The sequence below is a fragment of the Oculina patagonica genome, chromosome 2 (genome assembly GCF_052425735.1).
Source record: "Oculina patagonica isolate OP01 chromosome 2, crgOcupat, whole genome shotgun sequence".
Lineage (NCBI taxonomy): Eukaryota > Metazoa > Cnidaria > Anthozoa > Scleractinia > Oculinidae > Oculina > Oculina patagonica.
This window is the reverse complement of record NC_135759.1, coordinates 2,806,324-2,821,494: the sequence shown is the minus strand read 5'-3', so window position 1 is coordinate 2,821,494 and position 15,171 is coordinate 2,806,324. Positions and strand designations below refer to the sequence as shown.

The 15,171-nt window shown below is 38.9% G+C and overlaps 3 protein-coding genes across 3 annotated transcripts in view; all 3 read left to right on the top strand.

The window, feature by feature from the left end:
• LOC144642631 (guanine deaminase-like) overlaps positions 1 to 3,987 on the top strand; it is a 5,665-nt gene extending 1,678 nt beyond the window's left edge. The window contains exons 2-4 of the mRNA XM_078501653.1: positions 11 to 33; positions 178 to 346; positions 2,885 to 3,987. Of these exons, the coding sequence (XP_078357779.1) occupies positions 11 to 33; positions 178 to 346; positions 2,885 to 3,056 (364 nt within the window). The 3' untranslated portion in view covers positions 3,057 to 3,987. The remainder of the gene's footprint in view (positions 1 to 10; positions 34 to 177; positions 347 to 2,884) is intronic.
• Positions 3,988 to 6,158: 2,171 nt separating this feature from the next.
• LOC144642628 (guanine deaminase-like) lies at positions 6,159 to 9,042 on the top strand. Its single transcript, XM_078501649.1, has 3 exons — positions 6,159 to 6,413; positions 7,417 to 7,585; positions 8,674 to 9,042. The coding sequence occupies exons 1-3, from the start codon at positions 6,278 to 6,280 to the stop codon at positions 8,888 to 8,890; spliced, it is 522 nt and encodes a 173-aa protein (XP_078357775.1). The 5' UTR covers positions 6,159 to 6,277; the 3' UTR covers positions 8,891 to 9,042.
• Positions 9,043 to 12,788: 3,746 nt separating this feature from the next.
• On the top strand, positions 12,789 to 14,841 carry LOC144642630 (guanine deaminase-like). The gene is made up of 3 exons (XM_078501652.1): positions 12,789 to 12,945; positions 13,811 to 13,979; positions 14,186 to 14,841. The coding sequence occupies exons 1-3, from the start codon at positions 12,810 to 12,812 to the stop codon at positions 14,379 to 14,381; spliced, it is 501 nt and encodes a 166-aa protein (XP_078357778.1). The 5' UTR covers positions 12,789 to 12,809; the 3' UTR covers positions 14,382 to 14,841.
• The last annotated feature ends 330 nt before the right edge of the window (positions 14,842 to 15,171 follow it).

The window sequence follows — 15,171 nt, the reverse complement described above, 5'->3', positions numbered from 1 at the left end:
GATGTGTGATTGCTAAAGATGGCAAGATTGTTGGTCAGTATGTTATTGTTAAAGCTAAAAGTCTAGTAAGCTACTGAATTGAAACCTCATATTTTTTAATTAATTTGTATATAACTAGCAACAAAAATCTTGAAAAAGGCGAGACGACTTTGATGTGTGATCATACTTTATTTTTAGGTGAAGGCTTCAATCGAGTGTTTGTAGATTGTGATCCCAGTGCACACGGAAAAATAGTAGCGATTAGAGATGCAGGGAAAAACCTGAAAACACATGATCTGCAGGGCTGTAGCTTGTACACCAACTTTGAGCCTTGTCCAATGTGCACTGCTACAATTTGGTGGAGCAGGTTTGTTAAAACAAATATCCGTAGACTGCATGGGGTTTAACCAGCACTTAATCACCAAAACTTATAAATATTCTTCTGGGCACATGTACCATACTTGAGATAAACTATCGATAAAGCCAGGTTTCGAGCCAGGATCCGAGCCAGGATTTGAGCCAGGATCCAAGCCAGGATCCGAGCCAGGATCCGAGCCAGGATCCGAGCCAGGATCCGAGCCAGGATTCCAGCCAGGATCTGAGCTAGAATCAGAGCTAGGATCCACCCTTTTTTCAGATAGAAATCCTAACCCTATTATAAAAGCTAACCGCAAGCAACCCAAGCTAAAGTAGGCTAACCGTAGTGCTTTTTAGGCTAACCAGAGTGCTAGTTAGGCTAACTGAACGCTATTTAGGCTTATCAGAGTGCTAGTTAGGCTAACCGAACGCTATTTTGGCTAATCGGAGCGCCATTCAGGCTAACCGGAGCGCTTAACAGTTAGTCCCATTCGTAATTATCCTTGCTCAGATCCTAGCTCGGATCCTAGCTCGATTCCTGGCTCGAATCCTGACTCGGATCCTGGCTCGAATCCTGGCTCAGATCCTGGCTCGGATCCTGGCTCGAAGTTTAGGTATCCTCATCATACTTCAGAACCAAATTTTGATCAAGAATTCAATACAGTAATGTCGGTAATTGTATCTGTTGCGGTTCAATTTTACCCTTGGTATCGGTACAATATGGTATTGTGTACCAGTATATGGTTAAATTCCCAGGGGGGGGGGGGGGTACAGTAAAACCTCGATTTAACGAAGTGCCAAGGGACTGGTGAAATTTGTTCGTTATGTCTAGGGTTTGTTATATCGAAAACCTCGATATAACGAATTTGCGGAAAAATAACGAAAATGTTTGTTATATCGAGGTATAGTTAATCATTGTTTTTCACGCTGTGACGTTTCACTACCCAGTATTTAATGATCTGAACTGTCTGAATGACTGTCAAAAATTTTATTTGTGCTTTATAATGTTTAATTTCCACTTAGGTATGAGCATATGTCTTTAAAGTTGTTTTCCTGTTAGATTAAAGTATTTTCATACTTGTTGGTCTGTTCTACATAATCTTTTGTCACGTGTTACAGCAAGGTGCCCAAAAGTCTGACCACTTTTAATTTATTCACATTCTTTCGTGCAGATTTAATCCAATCAAAAGCCATGGATAGCTTGCAGTTGACTTCTGATTGGATTAAATCTGCACGAAAGAATTTGAATAAATTTAAAGTGGTCACACTTTCGGGCGCCTTGCTGTAACTGAAATTTGTTATATTGAGGTACATTTAACGTTTGGGCTTCCGGATTGTGTTCGTTAAAATTTCAAACTTGGCTTTGTGAACCCGGCGTTTATTTGAAGCCGGCGTTTAATCGGGGCCCGGTGTTTATTAACGGACTGCAATTTTCTGCCAATTTTTCCGATTGATTTATAATATTGTTACCGATCTTGGAGACCAAGGGGCAGTTTGTCAAGGTCCGACTATTTTTTCTTCGTTCTGTCCTTAAAAAGTGTCCCTGGGTATCCAGAGGTGATTATTTCCCAAAGGTGCACTATTACAGATTGGATACTAAGTTTATGTTGCAAACAAGATTTGTAACAAACAGAATATATTAACTTGTTAGCTTGACCTCAAATAAACGCCGGGACCTCGAACAAACGCCCCCCCCCTAGCAATTTTGACCCGGTGTTTATACGAGGCCGACGTTTAATCGGGGTCCGGCGTTTAATAAAAAAATACGGTACTCTTCCATACATTTTACTGTAACTTTGGCCGGGCTGAAGAATATAGTTTGTTACACCAAGGACTTTGTTATATAGAGGTTCGTTAAATCAAGGTTCCACAGTACTGTACTTGGGATTTCAAGTGACGGGGATGATCAAAGGATTTTTTTGTATTTGAAATGTTCAATTCTTGGTTTTTTTGGGGGTAGGAAAATTTGGCAAGTAATTTTTTTGGGTGGCTTGATTTAAGTAGGGATGTTTTTGGGTATTAAAACATTCTTAAGATTTGTGGTAGTGCCCTGGGCCCGGTTGCATAAAAATACTTAAGATTACGTGAAATTTTCTGCAGCCATTCCCTGTGCTCTGAGGGGCTTTCTCCCGTGCTTATAACGATAAATCGGGAGAAAATGTAGTAAAGAGTACTGAAAAAACCAAAACCCTTTGAAAACATTCACAGGAACGCAGAGAGCTGTTGCAGAAAATCGCCCGTAATTAAGTATTTTTATGCAACCGGGCCCTGGCCACATAGTTCTGCAAATAAATTTCAACCAAACGTGTTTCTAGTGTTGTTGCTTGTGTTATATCATTCCCCCTTTCTGGAAATTTAAGGCTCAAAAATTTGGCATAGGATTTTTTAGGGGTTAATGTTTGGTCCAGGGGTTTTTTTGGGTCTTGTTTTTTTCCCCTATTTGATAATCCCTGTCACTTGAAATTCCGAACCCCCCCCCCCCCCCCCCCCACACACACACACACACACACACACACACACGTATTGAGCTTATTTTTTTATTCTGCAGCCTGGATCGAGTCTATTACGCACATCCTGTCAAAGGCAGCACTAATCAGCATGAGGAATTCACAGAAACAATCCTCAAATTTGTAACAACATCAATCAATGAGCGTTCTATTCCAGGGGAACAAGTTGAAAGTAAAGCAGGGGAGGCATTGGATGCCATTAAAAAATACTGATTGGCTCAAAATTATTTTGGGGCTTTTGCCGGTCATGTTGACGAGCCAAACTGATTTTAGCTCTGCAGGGGCGGATACAGGTGGGGTGGATAGGGTGGATATCCACCCCCCATTTTTCAGTAAAAAAAATTCGGAATGTCACTTTATTTGAAATAGAAAATAAAGAAAGAAAGAAAAATTAGCTCTCGCTCATGTCTGGTTGTTGTTACGCCACGTTTCGCCGTCTGCCGCCACTTAGGGTTAGAGTTAGGGTTAGGGTTAGGCCCTAATGGTCTGCCATCCACCCCCCCTTTTGAAATCCTGGACCCGCCCCTGCTCTGTAGAAAACCAGTGAAAAATGAAGCATCATGTTTTACTTAATAGGAACGACATTTATACTAGATACTGTATTTAATGTATTAGGAATTTTAAAAAGGTGCAGATCAGTGTGAGAATTAAAGGTATGACTCTATGGTTGAACGTTGTAGAGTTTGCTCTGTTATATATATATATATGACTCGATGAGATAAAAATGTAACACATGCAGTTATTTCAAACGTATTATTAATTTTTTTTCCTGAAATATCTTTTGTTCCAAAATTTGACCTTCTAAACTCAAGTTGCGGTTTATCTGGCTTTATCTGTGGGTGTTTATGATAATCGCACATGTTCAAAAAGTCGTCAATAGAACTAAGTAAATACTTAAAATAAAAATTGTTATCAAAAATGTTACTTTTTGGTCATAAGTCCTTAATTAAAAGCCATGTACGTGACCAGTCAAAATGATCAACAAACCAACTTTGTCTGAACAAATTGTCATCTTGAGCAGACATTGTCCATTGTGTGGCCGTTATTTTGAGCCCTGCTGCTAATTAACACAAAGAAATTAAATTGTAAAGAAGTGACAAAGGAAGTCTATAATTTCTTTGTGTTTTTTGTCTTACTTTTAATTAACATAATTTAACTTTAAGTTCTAACGACTTTTTGAACATACCGTAGAATTCCGGAATGAAAAAACGTTTCGAAACGAGCTTCGGGAGTATTGATCAAAATACGTTTTTAAGTTAAAAACGCACAAAAAGCAACATTTAGCCCTTTTCAGTACTGTCATCCGGTAGAGGGGGGCCTATAATCGGATGTATTTTTTTGTTTTCAGGTTGATGGGCCTATAAGCGGGGGGGCTTATAACCGGAATTTTACGGTATGCTATTACCGTAAACTTCCACATATAAAGCTAGATTAGAAGGTCAATATTGGGATAACCACAGCTTTTTTGTGACTTGCAAACTTATATTTTCTTCAAACTGGAGTAGATTAATTAAAAGTTGGTTTCATGGTTGAGACAATGGGGCCAATCATAGGTTTCCTTTTAATCAATTTCAATCACTGACGAAGTCTGCACACAGCTTAAGAAAAGTACAGTCCGACCTCCATAAGCGGCCACGTATAAAGCGACCACCCTCCATTGTGTAAATTATCCAGAAATAAAAGTGATTTACCGGTATGTCATTTGTTTCACATTAATAACCTTAAAAGCTTCAAAAAGGTACCGCGGCAACTGTGGCGGTACCAATCCACAAATTTAACACCCTTAAAGGTACGACAAGCACCCCCATCTTTTTTTAGGAGAATCCCCCTCCTCCGGGTACCCCCTTGCTATTCCTTTCAAGTTAACACGAGGAGATATTCTTCCGACCAACAAAGGATTGCATGTACGAATGGATTTCTAGTAGTTCTGATTATGGATCCATTATGGGATTCCCTGCCCCCAATTTTTGTATTGTCTGTTGACCCAGCCCAACCAATCACCCCCCCCCCCCCCCCCCCCCAAGCCCCACCTTCCTTTTTCCTTTTTCAGATTTTTATACTAAAAAATAAAACATTAATATAAAATTGTTTACATTGTAGCGATCCGATGCAGATTCCACTTAAATGTGCATAACACGTTTTCTAACCGCGGTGATGCGACTTGGGGCGTCCGCACATTTCGGGATTGCGTGACAGTTTTCAGTTGCTGACTCGTGCCCAGTTCTCCAACGTTCCTGCGCACGTTTGCTGTCAAGGAAATCGGATTGCGGAAAATCCCGGCGTGCCCAATCGATGAAATTCGATAATCGATAAAATCGATTGTAATCGATAATAATCGATAGCAATTAATCGATTGATATCGGAAATCGATGAAAATCGATGAACCAAAGAGTTGTGAGTATCGATTTTCATCGATTTTCATCAATTGTCATCGATTTTTATCGATTATATCGATTGTCAGTTGCAATCGTTAAATAATGATTTCAGATACGTTTGCGCTAGGCATTGGCAATTGAGTCTAACCTATTGTATTTTTCCTCTTCACAAAAAGTGATCTGCTGTGCAATTGCTGCTTTTCCTCTAAATGTGTAAAAATTACGAAACACTTGATTGAAAGTGTGTTCAAAACTCTCTTCGAAATGTTTAATCAGCTGAAACCCGTGATTTGTGGACAATACCCTCTAAATAGCCCTCCATAATCTCTGATGTGAACAGACACGGATTCGTTAAACAACGTTTTCTGAAATTACCGACTTCTTCAATTAAGAAGAGACCCGGCCATTCCCCCCTTTTTCCACGTATAGGCTGACTTCACTCCGGGCTTAACTATCAAAGGTTCGCAGGAGCTTTCACTGGTATCCAACTCTACCGGGAACTCTATAAAAATTACAACACTCTTGGACGTTGCTAGCTCTTTTTATTTTGTTTAATCATGAAAAGGCTATTTTTAAAAATTCCATCAGAATGGGCACTCGTGGTAGCCCTTCACAATAGCCTCTATTATTAGTACGTTCATTTCGTGCTTTGTTTGACTCGCAGAACTTCGATTTGACTAACTTAGTGAAAGGATGCGTAACGTATCGCCTTACAAATGTTGCAAGAACTGATAAATGGTTCATTTATTTATTATAACCGATAATAATCGATAAAATCGATGAAAATCGATACAATTAAGAGGACGTAAATTGTGAGTATCGATTTTGATCGATTAATGGAACCAATCGATATTAATCGATTGATTTTTATCGATTATATTGATTATATCGATTGGTTTCCGATGATCGATTTTCATCGATTGGACAGGCCGGGGGAAAATTAATGGCGGCACATAACAAATGCTGTTTGTTACGTTATTCTTTTGTTATTAATGAGATGCAATTAAGCATGAGCTGTTTTTTTGCAATCCCGCACCTCAGAGACAAATCGTATGCAAAATGTCTTCGTACATTCACACGCAAGAGGAAAAGGAGCGATTCATGGCTCGTGCAATCGAGCTCAGCATTGAAGGAGCATCTAAAGGATTCGGCGGACCTTATGGATGTGTGATTGTTAAAGATGGCAAGATTGTTGGTCAGTATGTTAAAGCTAAATTAAAGTCTAGTAAACTACTGAGTCGGAACCAAGTACTTTCGTTGCGAGACTGTTCGTTTTGTACACTACTGATACACAAACACCATGCAATCATGAAAAGAACGAGTCAGTCAGAAAATTGTATGCATAATCAATGTATGGGGCTGTGCAGAAGTCTTGCCAAATGTTACGCCAGAAATTTTCCCTGTTACCCTAAATCCCATCACAACTTTGCTTACCAAAGACTTCCCACCCCAGGCTAATTCAAATTACCCCTGGGTTCCGGCCCACACCCCTCCCCCCCCCCCCCCCCGCCTCAATCGTCTCCACCATAGTATTGTTTTGTTTACTGGTAGACCATCAGTTAACATTACATAAACTTAACTTTAATCGCTGAATATTGCAGATAAGAAAAAAATTATACTTAATTGGCCCATATACTTTTTGAACTACAGTAGAATCCTGGTAACTCGAACTCGGATAACTCGAACAACCCCCCTAACTCAAACACAATTCCATTTCCCTTGCATTTGAACTCACTTTGCAGTCATTTTTACTCGTGTAACTCGAACTCAGATAACTCGAAAACCCCGCTAAGTCGAACTAAATTTCGTTTCCCATGATCAAAATTTGGGTGAAATTTACCCCTGATAACTCAAAACCCGGTTCTTGCAACTCACCACGGTTGCCCATTTATTAGAGCAACAAAACAGATCACATATTAGACAGCCACTGTTATCCTAGGAATTTATGTTAGTGTTAGAGTTTCTGACGAGATACCGGTAAGTTTAATTTGCACTGTACTGTATACTGAAGTGCTGTAAAATCTGAAAACTATCAATTATTAACTTGGTAAATTAAATATTCAATCTACCCCGATAACTCGAAACTCTGCTAACTCGAACGGTTTTTCATTTCCCTTCAGAGTTCGAGTTACTGGGGTTCTACTGTATATATAATTAATAGCAACAAGTCTTGATGTGTGATCATACTTTATTTTTAGGTGAAGGCTTCAATCGAGTGCTGGTAGATTGTGATCCCAGTGCACATGGAGAAATGGTAGCAATTAGAAATGCAGGGAAAAACCTGAAAACACATGATCTGCAGGGCTGTAGCTTGTACACCAACTTTGAGCCTTGTCCAATGTGTACTGCTACAATTTGGTGGAGCAGGTTTGTTTATAAATGGGGATGGTGGACATGCAGGGGTGTAACCAGTCTCTAGCTACATGACTCAGGCCTACAAATTGTTTAGCCCACTCGTTATAGAAAGGAATATTCCCAAGGGGTGTACAAAGAGGAGGGTAGACTGCAAAACAGTTGTATCTTTTGGGAACGTGCTTGGTTCTCGGACAAAAGTGAGAGGACTGGAGTCAATGTCATGCAAAACTGTGAATGACGACCTGCAGGCATGCAAGGCTCGCGAGAAAATCTGCACTTCGCGCCTCAATGTTCAGCGCTATGTACCTTCGATAAGCGCTTTTTCCAAAGACTTTGAAGAAAAAAGCAACTGTTTAGCAGACTATACTCAGGATTTCAAGTGACGGGGATGATCGAATGTGGGCAAAAATCAAGACCCAAAAAATCCCCAGGGCTTTCAACATAACCCAAAAAAGTCACTAGATCAAAAATTGACCTGCAAAAAACAAAAGCAAAACACGTACCATACTTCAGAACCAGACTTTGATCAAGAATTCAATACAGTAATGTCAGAAGCTGTATCTGCATCTTGTGGTTAAATTTTACCCTTGGTATCGTCCAGGCTTTTAGCCAGGATTTAAAAAGTGCAAGTCCAAATTTTTTATAAGGCCTGACTTTGTTTCCATAGGAGGGCCTGTGGAGCATGTAAGGTGTTTTTCTGCAGTTATGAGGGCAAAGGTATCTAAAGATATCTAAATTGGCTAAAAAAAAACTCTGTACATACAGTTATTCATATTAATTTTCTCTGAAAAGTGGCCGCCCATAGGACTCCTGGACTCCCACCTGACTAAAAGCCTGGTACCGTCTGGTATTGACGTACCAAGGGTTAAATTGAACCTCAATTATACATTAGGACATTCACTTTGACCTTGCCTCCCAGGCAGTTGTTTTTTAGGGGAGATCATGTTTCACTCCTCCTAAAAACGACTGCGCCATGGGAGCCAGCTAACAGTGCCCTTAAGCTACCATTTAGTCTCCGCTAACAATAAAACTATTTGTTAACATTAATGATTATTAATGCTTATATAGCTTTCTTGAACTTATCTTTGTTGATTCTGCAGGCTGGATCGAGTCTATTATGCACATTCTGTGAAAGGCAGCACTAATCAGCATGAGGAAGTAATAGAAACAGTTCTCAAATTTGTAACAACATCAATCGATGAGCGTTCTATTCCAGGGGAACAAGTTAAAAGTAAAGCAGGGGAGGCATTGGATGCCATTAAAAAATACTGCGAAGCTCAAAATAATTTTCGGGCTGTTGCCAGTCATGTTGATTAGCCAAACTGATATAGCTCTGTAAAAAAACTAGCGAAAATGAAACATCATGTTTTACTGAATAGGAACAACATAATTTTATACTAGATGTATTTTGTATTAGGAATTTTAAAGAGGTGCAGAGTGTGAGAATTAAAGGTAACTCCATGGTTGAATGTTGTAGAGTTTGCTCTGATATATCATGGGGGGGACTCAATGAAATAAAAATGCAACACAGTTATTTCAAAACATATTTTTTCTGAACCTTTGTTCCAAAATTTGACCTTCTAAACTTAAGGTGCCGCTTTATCTGTGGGTGTTAATGGTAATAGCACATGTTCAAAAAGTCGAAAATAGAACTAAGTAAATACTAACCTTAAAATAAAAATTGGTATCAAAAATGTTACCCAAACTTTGTCCGAACAAATTTTCATCTCGAGTGGACATTGTCCGTTGACCAGCCATTATCTTGAGCCCTGCTGCTAATTAACACAAAGAAATTAAAGTGTAAAAAAGTGAAAAAGGAAGTGTTTTTGCTTAAGCAATAGAACTTGTACTGGGATTTTGACAATTTGGGAAAACAATAGGGTGGTATTTGGGCAAAATTTGGGTCGGGAAAATGGGATATATATCCCCCCTCCAGGACCCTCTAGGAAAGCAATCTCATTTGGCAGATGTGCCTTTGTGGCCCACATTCATTTCCCCACCTAATTTAAGAGGTACCAATTGTTTTAATGCACCTATCAATGTTAAGCCCGAGGGGGGGGGGGGGTCGGGCAAGGGGTGGGGATTTTGACATTTTCTATAAAAAAAGTCAAATTCCCCACCCCTGGGACAAAATAATTAGTCAAAATCCCCACCCGGGAGCAATGAAAGGTGGTCAGATGTCCTTCAAACCTTGTTGATCATATACAACCAAAATCCCTACCCTAGGGCCATCACGTAGAATCAAAATCCCTACCCTGGGGACCGACCTCGCGATCAAATTCCCGTGGGTAGCCCGACCCCCCCCCCCCCCCCCCCCCCTTTTTTTTTTTTTTTTTTTTCCCTCAGGCCTAACATTGATAGGTGCATAACAAATTAACTGGCACTGGCAACTTGATGACTGGATGGATGTTTTCGTGTAACTAATTCAGAAATAAAAGTTATTTATGTCTTTTTTCAGATTAATAACCTTAAAAGCTTCAAAAAGGTACCGTGACAACTCCGGCAGCGGCTATTTAGGTTTTAGCAACCTAAGCGGTACCAATCCACAAATTTTACACCCTCAAAGGTACGACAATTCAAGCACCCCCATCTTTTATTTTAGGGGAGTTCCCTCCCCAGGACTCCAGAGTATCCCCTTGCTTTTCCTTTCAAGTTAATTTGAAGAGGTCTTCTTCAAACCAACAAAGGATTGTATGTACAGATGGATTTCTGCTAGTTCTGATTATGGAATTACCTGCCCCTTTGTTTGTTCAGTATGATGGCCCAATTTCTAACCCGCAACTAGACTGTTCCCCGGCATAGCAAATCGAACCCAATCGAACTAAATTTCAATCGAACTCAATCGAACCCAATCGAACTCAATTCATGGATTGAGTTCGATTGAGTTCGGCAATCGAACCAAATCGAACTCACCGAAAATGAAAATATTCAATCGAACTCAATCGAACGTTCGATTTTCGAACTCTTGATTTTTGTAAAACCGGCATTGACTGAAATCTATAACCAGATCTTAGAAGATCGAGTTACTTCAGCCCGGAGTTTAGCACGTGGGTTGTAAGCTTCAAATGCGTAGTAAAAGGCTACCAGGAATGCCGCTTTGACGTCAAGGATGGCAAAGATTGCAATGTTTTAAAAAAATCGCATGATAAATTTTGCATTGACTGAAAAACTCGAAAAAAAAAAATCCGGGTTCCAGATGGGATTTGAACCCACGACCCTCCGTGATCTATTTTAAAAACTCGGCGAGAAAGGCCGTGCATTCCGAATTGCAAACGAGCGCGCACAATTAGGTCACCTTCAACGTGAACTAGTTTCTTCCCTGTGGCAAGTAACACTCGGAATTGTCAATTTGCAATTGTAAGTTAGCTTAAAAAGGAAATGGTGCAATAATTCTTGAATACGTACGCTGGAATAACGATATTTTTGTTTTGTTCTGTTCTGTTCTCTTAACTGCGGGCAGGAGTTTCCGTTATTAGCTGTTATTGAATAAACTGTAAAAAAGCGCAAGAAAAACCTGCTTTCGACGGGATTGCTTTGTATGTATAGGTTTCCCAGTGCCAATCGAACGCAATCCATTTAATTGTGTTCGAATTAGTTCGGTTACCGAACTCAATCGAACCCAATCTGATTGATTGGGTTCGATTGAGTTCGATTTGTTCGGAAATCGAACTCACTGAAAGTCCGATGTTCGATTTCGTTCGATTGCCGAACTCAATCGAACTCAATCCATGGATTGAGTTCGATTGAGTTCGATTGAGTTCGATTTTCGAACGTTCGATTAGCTATGCCGGGACTGTTCACAGCCCTCTATTTTTACCCCACTCCAAACCCTCGCCTCCCCTTTTTCAGATTTTCATACTAAAAAAATAAAATTGTTTACAATGTATCGATCAGCTCAAATCCGTGTACCTTAGTGCCAACCGATTTTCAATTACGTAGGAAAATAAAATTCAAATGTATTTTCGTTTTTCGTTTTTCTTCCGCGCTGTAAAAATGGAATTAAAGTCCTATTTTCAAAATCCGTTTTTTTTTCCTCCATGAAAAAAGACATCCGACTTTCCTTTTCGCTTTTCAATTTTCTTTGCCTGGAGGAAAACGGAATTCGAATTCACTTCATGCTTTTCGTTTTTCGTTTTTCTTTAGCTCTTAAAAAAACGGATTTGAATTTTCGTTTTTGTTTTCTTATGTAATTTGGAAAAAAATCTTTTCAAATTTGTTTTTCGTTTTTCCTTTTCGGCCAAACGCATTGAAACTGACAATCTTTGTTTTGGCGGTGCTGTTCCAAACTTTCATCAATACTAATGTGGGTATAACTACAATTTACTTCCTCTTATGACAGTTTACCTTTTTGAGTTGCAAACATTTTCTGTGCGCCGTGAACAGCTTCGTCGCTTTGTTTTCGCTTTGTTATACCCATACAAGTATTCATGACTGTTATTCTAAATTTGGAACACAATCTTACCTTTGTACGGCGGCTCGAACTGCGATGTCGAGCACTCCATCCGCGACCGGGCATTCTTTTTTCTGATTCCTTGGTGATTAGTGACAAGCTCTTCGAAAGTATGTTTCTGTTCGATAAGAAACCGGCGGACAAAGTCTTCATCAAGAACAGCTTCTAACGCCGACATTTTGTTTCTTAAATATTCCCGCCAAAACAAAGATTGTCAGTTTCAATGCTTTCGGCCGAAAAGGAAAAACGAAAAACGAATATTAAATAAATCCAGTTTGTTTTCCAAATTTCATCCGAAAACTAGAAAAGAAACGGAAAATTCAAATCCGTTTTTTTAGATATAGAGAAACGAAAAACAAAAATCATAAAGTAAATTCGAATTTCGTATTCCTCTATGTATAAAGAAACATTTTTAAAAAAACGAAAATGAAAGTCGGATGTCATTTTTCATGGGTGAAAAAAAAAAACGGATTTTGAAAATAGGACTTAAATTCCATTTTACAGCGCGGAAGAAAAACAAAAAAACGAAAATACATTTGAATTTTATTTTCCTACGTATTTGAAAATCGGTTGGCACTAAGGTACACGGATTAGCTCAGATGCAGATCCGACCTGATCTATTGTTTAACAAGTGGATGTCACGTTCTCTTACCGCGTGGAATGATGTGACAGTCTACGTCTGCACATTTCAAGATTGCGTGACAGTTTTCGGTCGCTGGCTCGTGCTCAGTTCTCCGAAAGTTCATGCGCACGTGTCACGTTTGCTGGCAAGCAAATCGGCTGAAGATGTCATCGTACATTCCCACACAAGAGGAAAAGGAGCGATTCATGGCCCGTGCAATCGAGCTCAGCATTGAAGGAGCATCTAAAGGATTCGGCGGACCTTATGGATGTGTGATTGTTAAAGATGGCAAGACTGTTGGTCAGTATTTTTAAAAACAGCTAAAGGTCAATCGCTACGATCCCGGGTTTACTCACCTTCTGTCACCTTGCAAGACTGTTCGTTTAGTTTCCCGGGTTTAGTTTTCAGGACAAAGGTTGAAAGTCAGCTTTGTCTTACAAAACTTAATTACAAAACTTAATAAAAAGTTTTGTGGCTTTATAGCGAGGAGGTACGAACTCACGCTGCTTTCCATACTCTTTTATCCAGGCCCATGAGGCTCGGGGGAGGGTGAACTCGCCGAAAGGGGCGGGGATGCTTGTCGTCTCGCTTAGGGGTGTAAATTTTGGATTTTTGGTCTCGCTAAGGGTGTTCTGGGCAAAACGCCAATATTTTTAGCCATAATGGTTTCGTTTAGGGCTGCACAATCACAAAAAAGCAAATATAAATTCTATTCTTAGTTTTTTGGTATCTTTTAGGGGTCAAGAAAACTTTAAGCCACACCCAGATTGGTCTCTTTTAGGGGTTCTTTTCAAAATTTCCAAAGAGCATCCCTTCCCCTTTCATATGGATTCGTCCCCCGAGGCTGAGGCTTACCCCAGGGGTTTCAGGGAACAAGGGAAAGTGACCACAAAATAATTGGGAACATGGGAACAAAAGCTATAAACGGCTGCGAGGGAGACTACATATTTTAGGGATCAGGCATCAAAACATTTAATTAAATGACCCATTTTTTTATAACGAGGCAGCGGTGGCTGCCCACGACCGTGCAGCATGGCAGAGGAGAATGTCCGGCCCTATGACCACTTAGGGCTTTGGCCATAACTAAGTTAAGTTTTGAACTATTGGCAATAAATTTTTGAAAGGGGAAAAATGACTTAAATGTTTGATCATACTTTATTTTTAGGTGAAGGCTTCAATCGAGTGTTTGTAGATTGTGATCCCAGTGCACATGGAGAAATGGTAGCGATAAGAAATGCAGGGAAAAACCTGAAAACATATGATCTGCTGGGCTGTAGCTTGTACACCAACTTTGAACCTTGTCCAATGTGTACTGCTGCAATTTGGTGGAGCAGGTGTGTTTGTAATGGAGATAGTGGAGGATTAGTACTTTGCAGTATTTTAGGTATCAGGAGCAGCAAGTGTATAGCCCTTCTAGGCAGACCCCCTTTAGACTTAAGCACTTGTCGCACACCACAACATGCCCCGTCATTCTTCTACTAATTGTGAACATTGTAAATTATTTACAGTCATCTTGACCTTATCTTTGTTGATTCTGCAGGCTGGATCAAGTCTACTATGCACAGCCTGTCAAAGGTAGCACTAATCACCATGATGAAAACCAGGCGACAGTCCTCAAATTTGTAACAACATCAATCGATGAGCGTTCTATTCCAGGGGAACAAGTTGAAAGTAAATCAAAGGAGGCATTGGATGCCATTAAAAAATACTTAAATGCTGACACAAAGAAAGTGTAAAGAAGTGACAAAGTAAATTTTCCCCTTTTATCAAAAGCTCTCTATTCGAACAACTATAGAGTTGTTTATTGTGACTTCTAAACTTATTTTCTTCAAACTGGATAATTTATAACTAAAGATGGTTTTGTAGTTAGGTCAATAAGGGTCAATCATGAATTGTTTATTATTACAATTTCAAATGCTACTGTGTTACTTAGTCATGCACACAGGGCCTTAAATTTTACGGTTTTTGTGCAGTATAAAAGCTTCTGTCAAAATAATCGTTAAAATGGCAGAAGAAACAAGAATAAAAAATAACACATGTACAATAATTATAAATAAATAACCATTTTGTTATTTATGATACACTGTTTATACAATGGCGAACAATTTAGCCAACTGAATATTGAAAAATTATAATAGAAAATACTCAATATTTTAAAATGGGTCTTCATTTTTAAATCCTTCAAATTTTAATTGTTATAACTAACAATAATATTTTTTGGTCTTAATTTTCGAATCCTTCAAATATTAATTGTTATAACTAACAATATTGATATTTTTTTAGTCTTAATTTTTAAATCCTTCAAATTTTAATTGTTATAACTAACAATATTAATATTTTTTGGTCTTAATTTTCAAATCCTTCAAATTTTAATTGTTATAACTAACAATAATAATATTTATTATATATACCACTGATAGGTGAAGTTAAGAAATTTTTTATGTATCAGGATCTGTGTAGTTTTGATGATGTATATCTTGTAACATGTACATTGAAAGTAATTTCTTTGAAATAAATGGATGTACA

What these genes read in the sequence shown, in the direction of transcription:
- LOC144642628 (XM_078501649.1), top strand. Translation starts at nt 6,278, where the DNA reads ATGTCTTCGTACATTCACACGCAAGAGGAAAAGGAGCGATTCATGGCT. An exon ending in TAAAGATGGCAAGATTGTTG is followed by an intron (nt 6,414 to 7,416) that starts GTCAGTATGTTA and finishes CTTTATTTTTAG; the next exon opens with GTGAAGGCTTCAATCGAGTG. An exon ending in GCTACAATTTGGTGGAGCAG is followed by an intron (nt 7,586 to 8,673) that starts GTTTGTTTATAA and finishes TTGATTCTGCAG; the next exon opens with GCTGGATCGAGTCTATTATG.
- LOC144642630 (XM_078501652.1), top strand. Translation starts at nt 12,810, where the DNA reads ATGTCATCGTACATTCCCACACAAGAGGAAAAGGAGCGATTCATGGCC. An exon ending in TAAAGATGGCAAGACTGTTG is followed by an intron (nt 12,946 to 13,810) that starts GTCAGTATTTTT and finishes CTTTATTTTTAG; the next exon opens with GTGAAGGCTTCAATCGAGTG. An exon ending in GCTGCAATTTGGTGGAGCAG is followed by an intron (nt 13,980 to 14,185) that starts GTGTGTTTGTAA and finishes TTGATTCTGCAG; the next exon opens with GCTGGATCAAGTCTACTATG.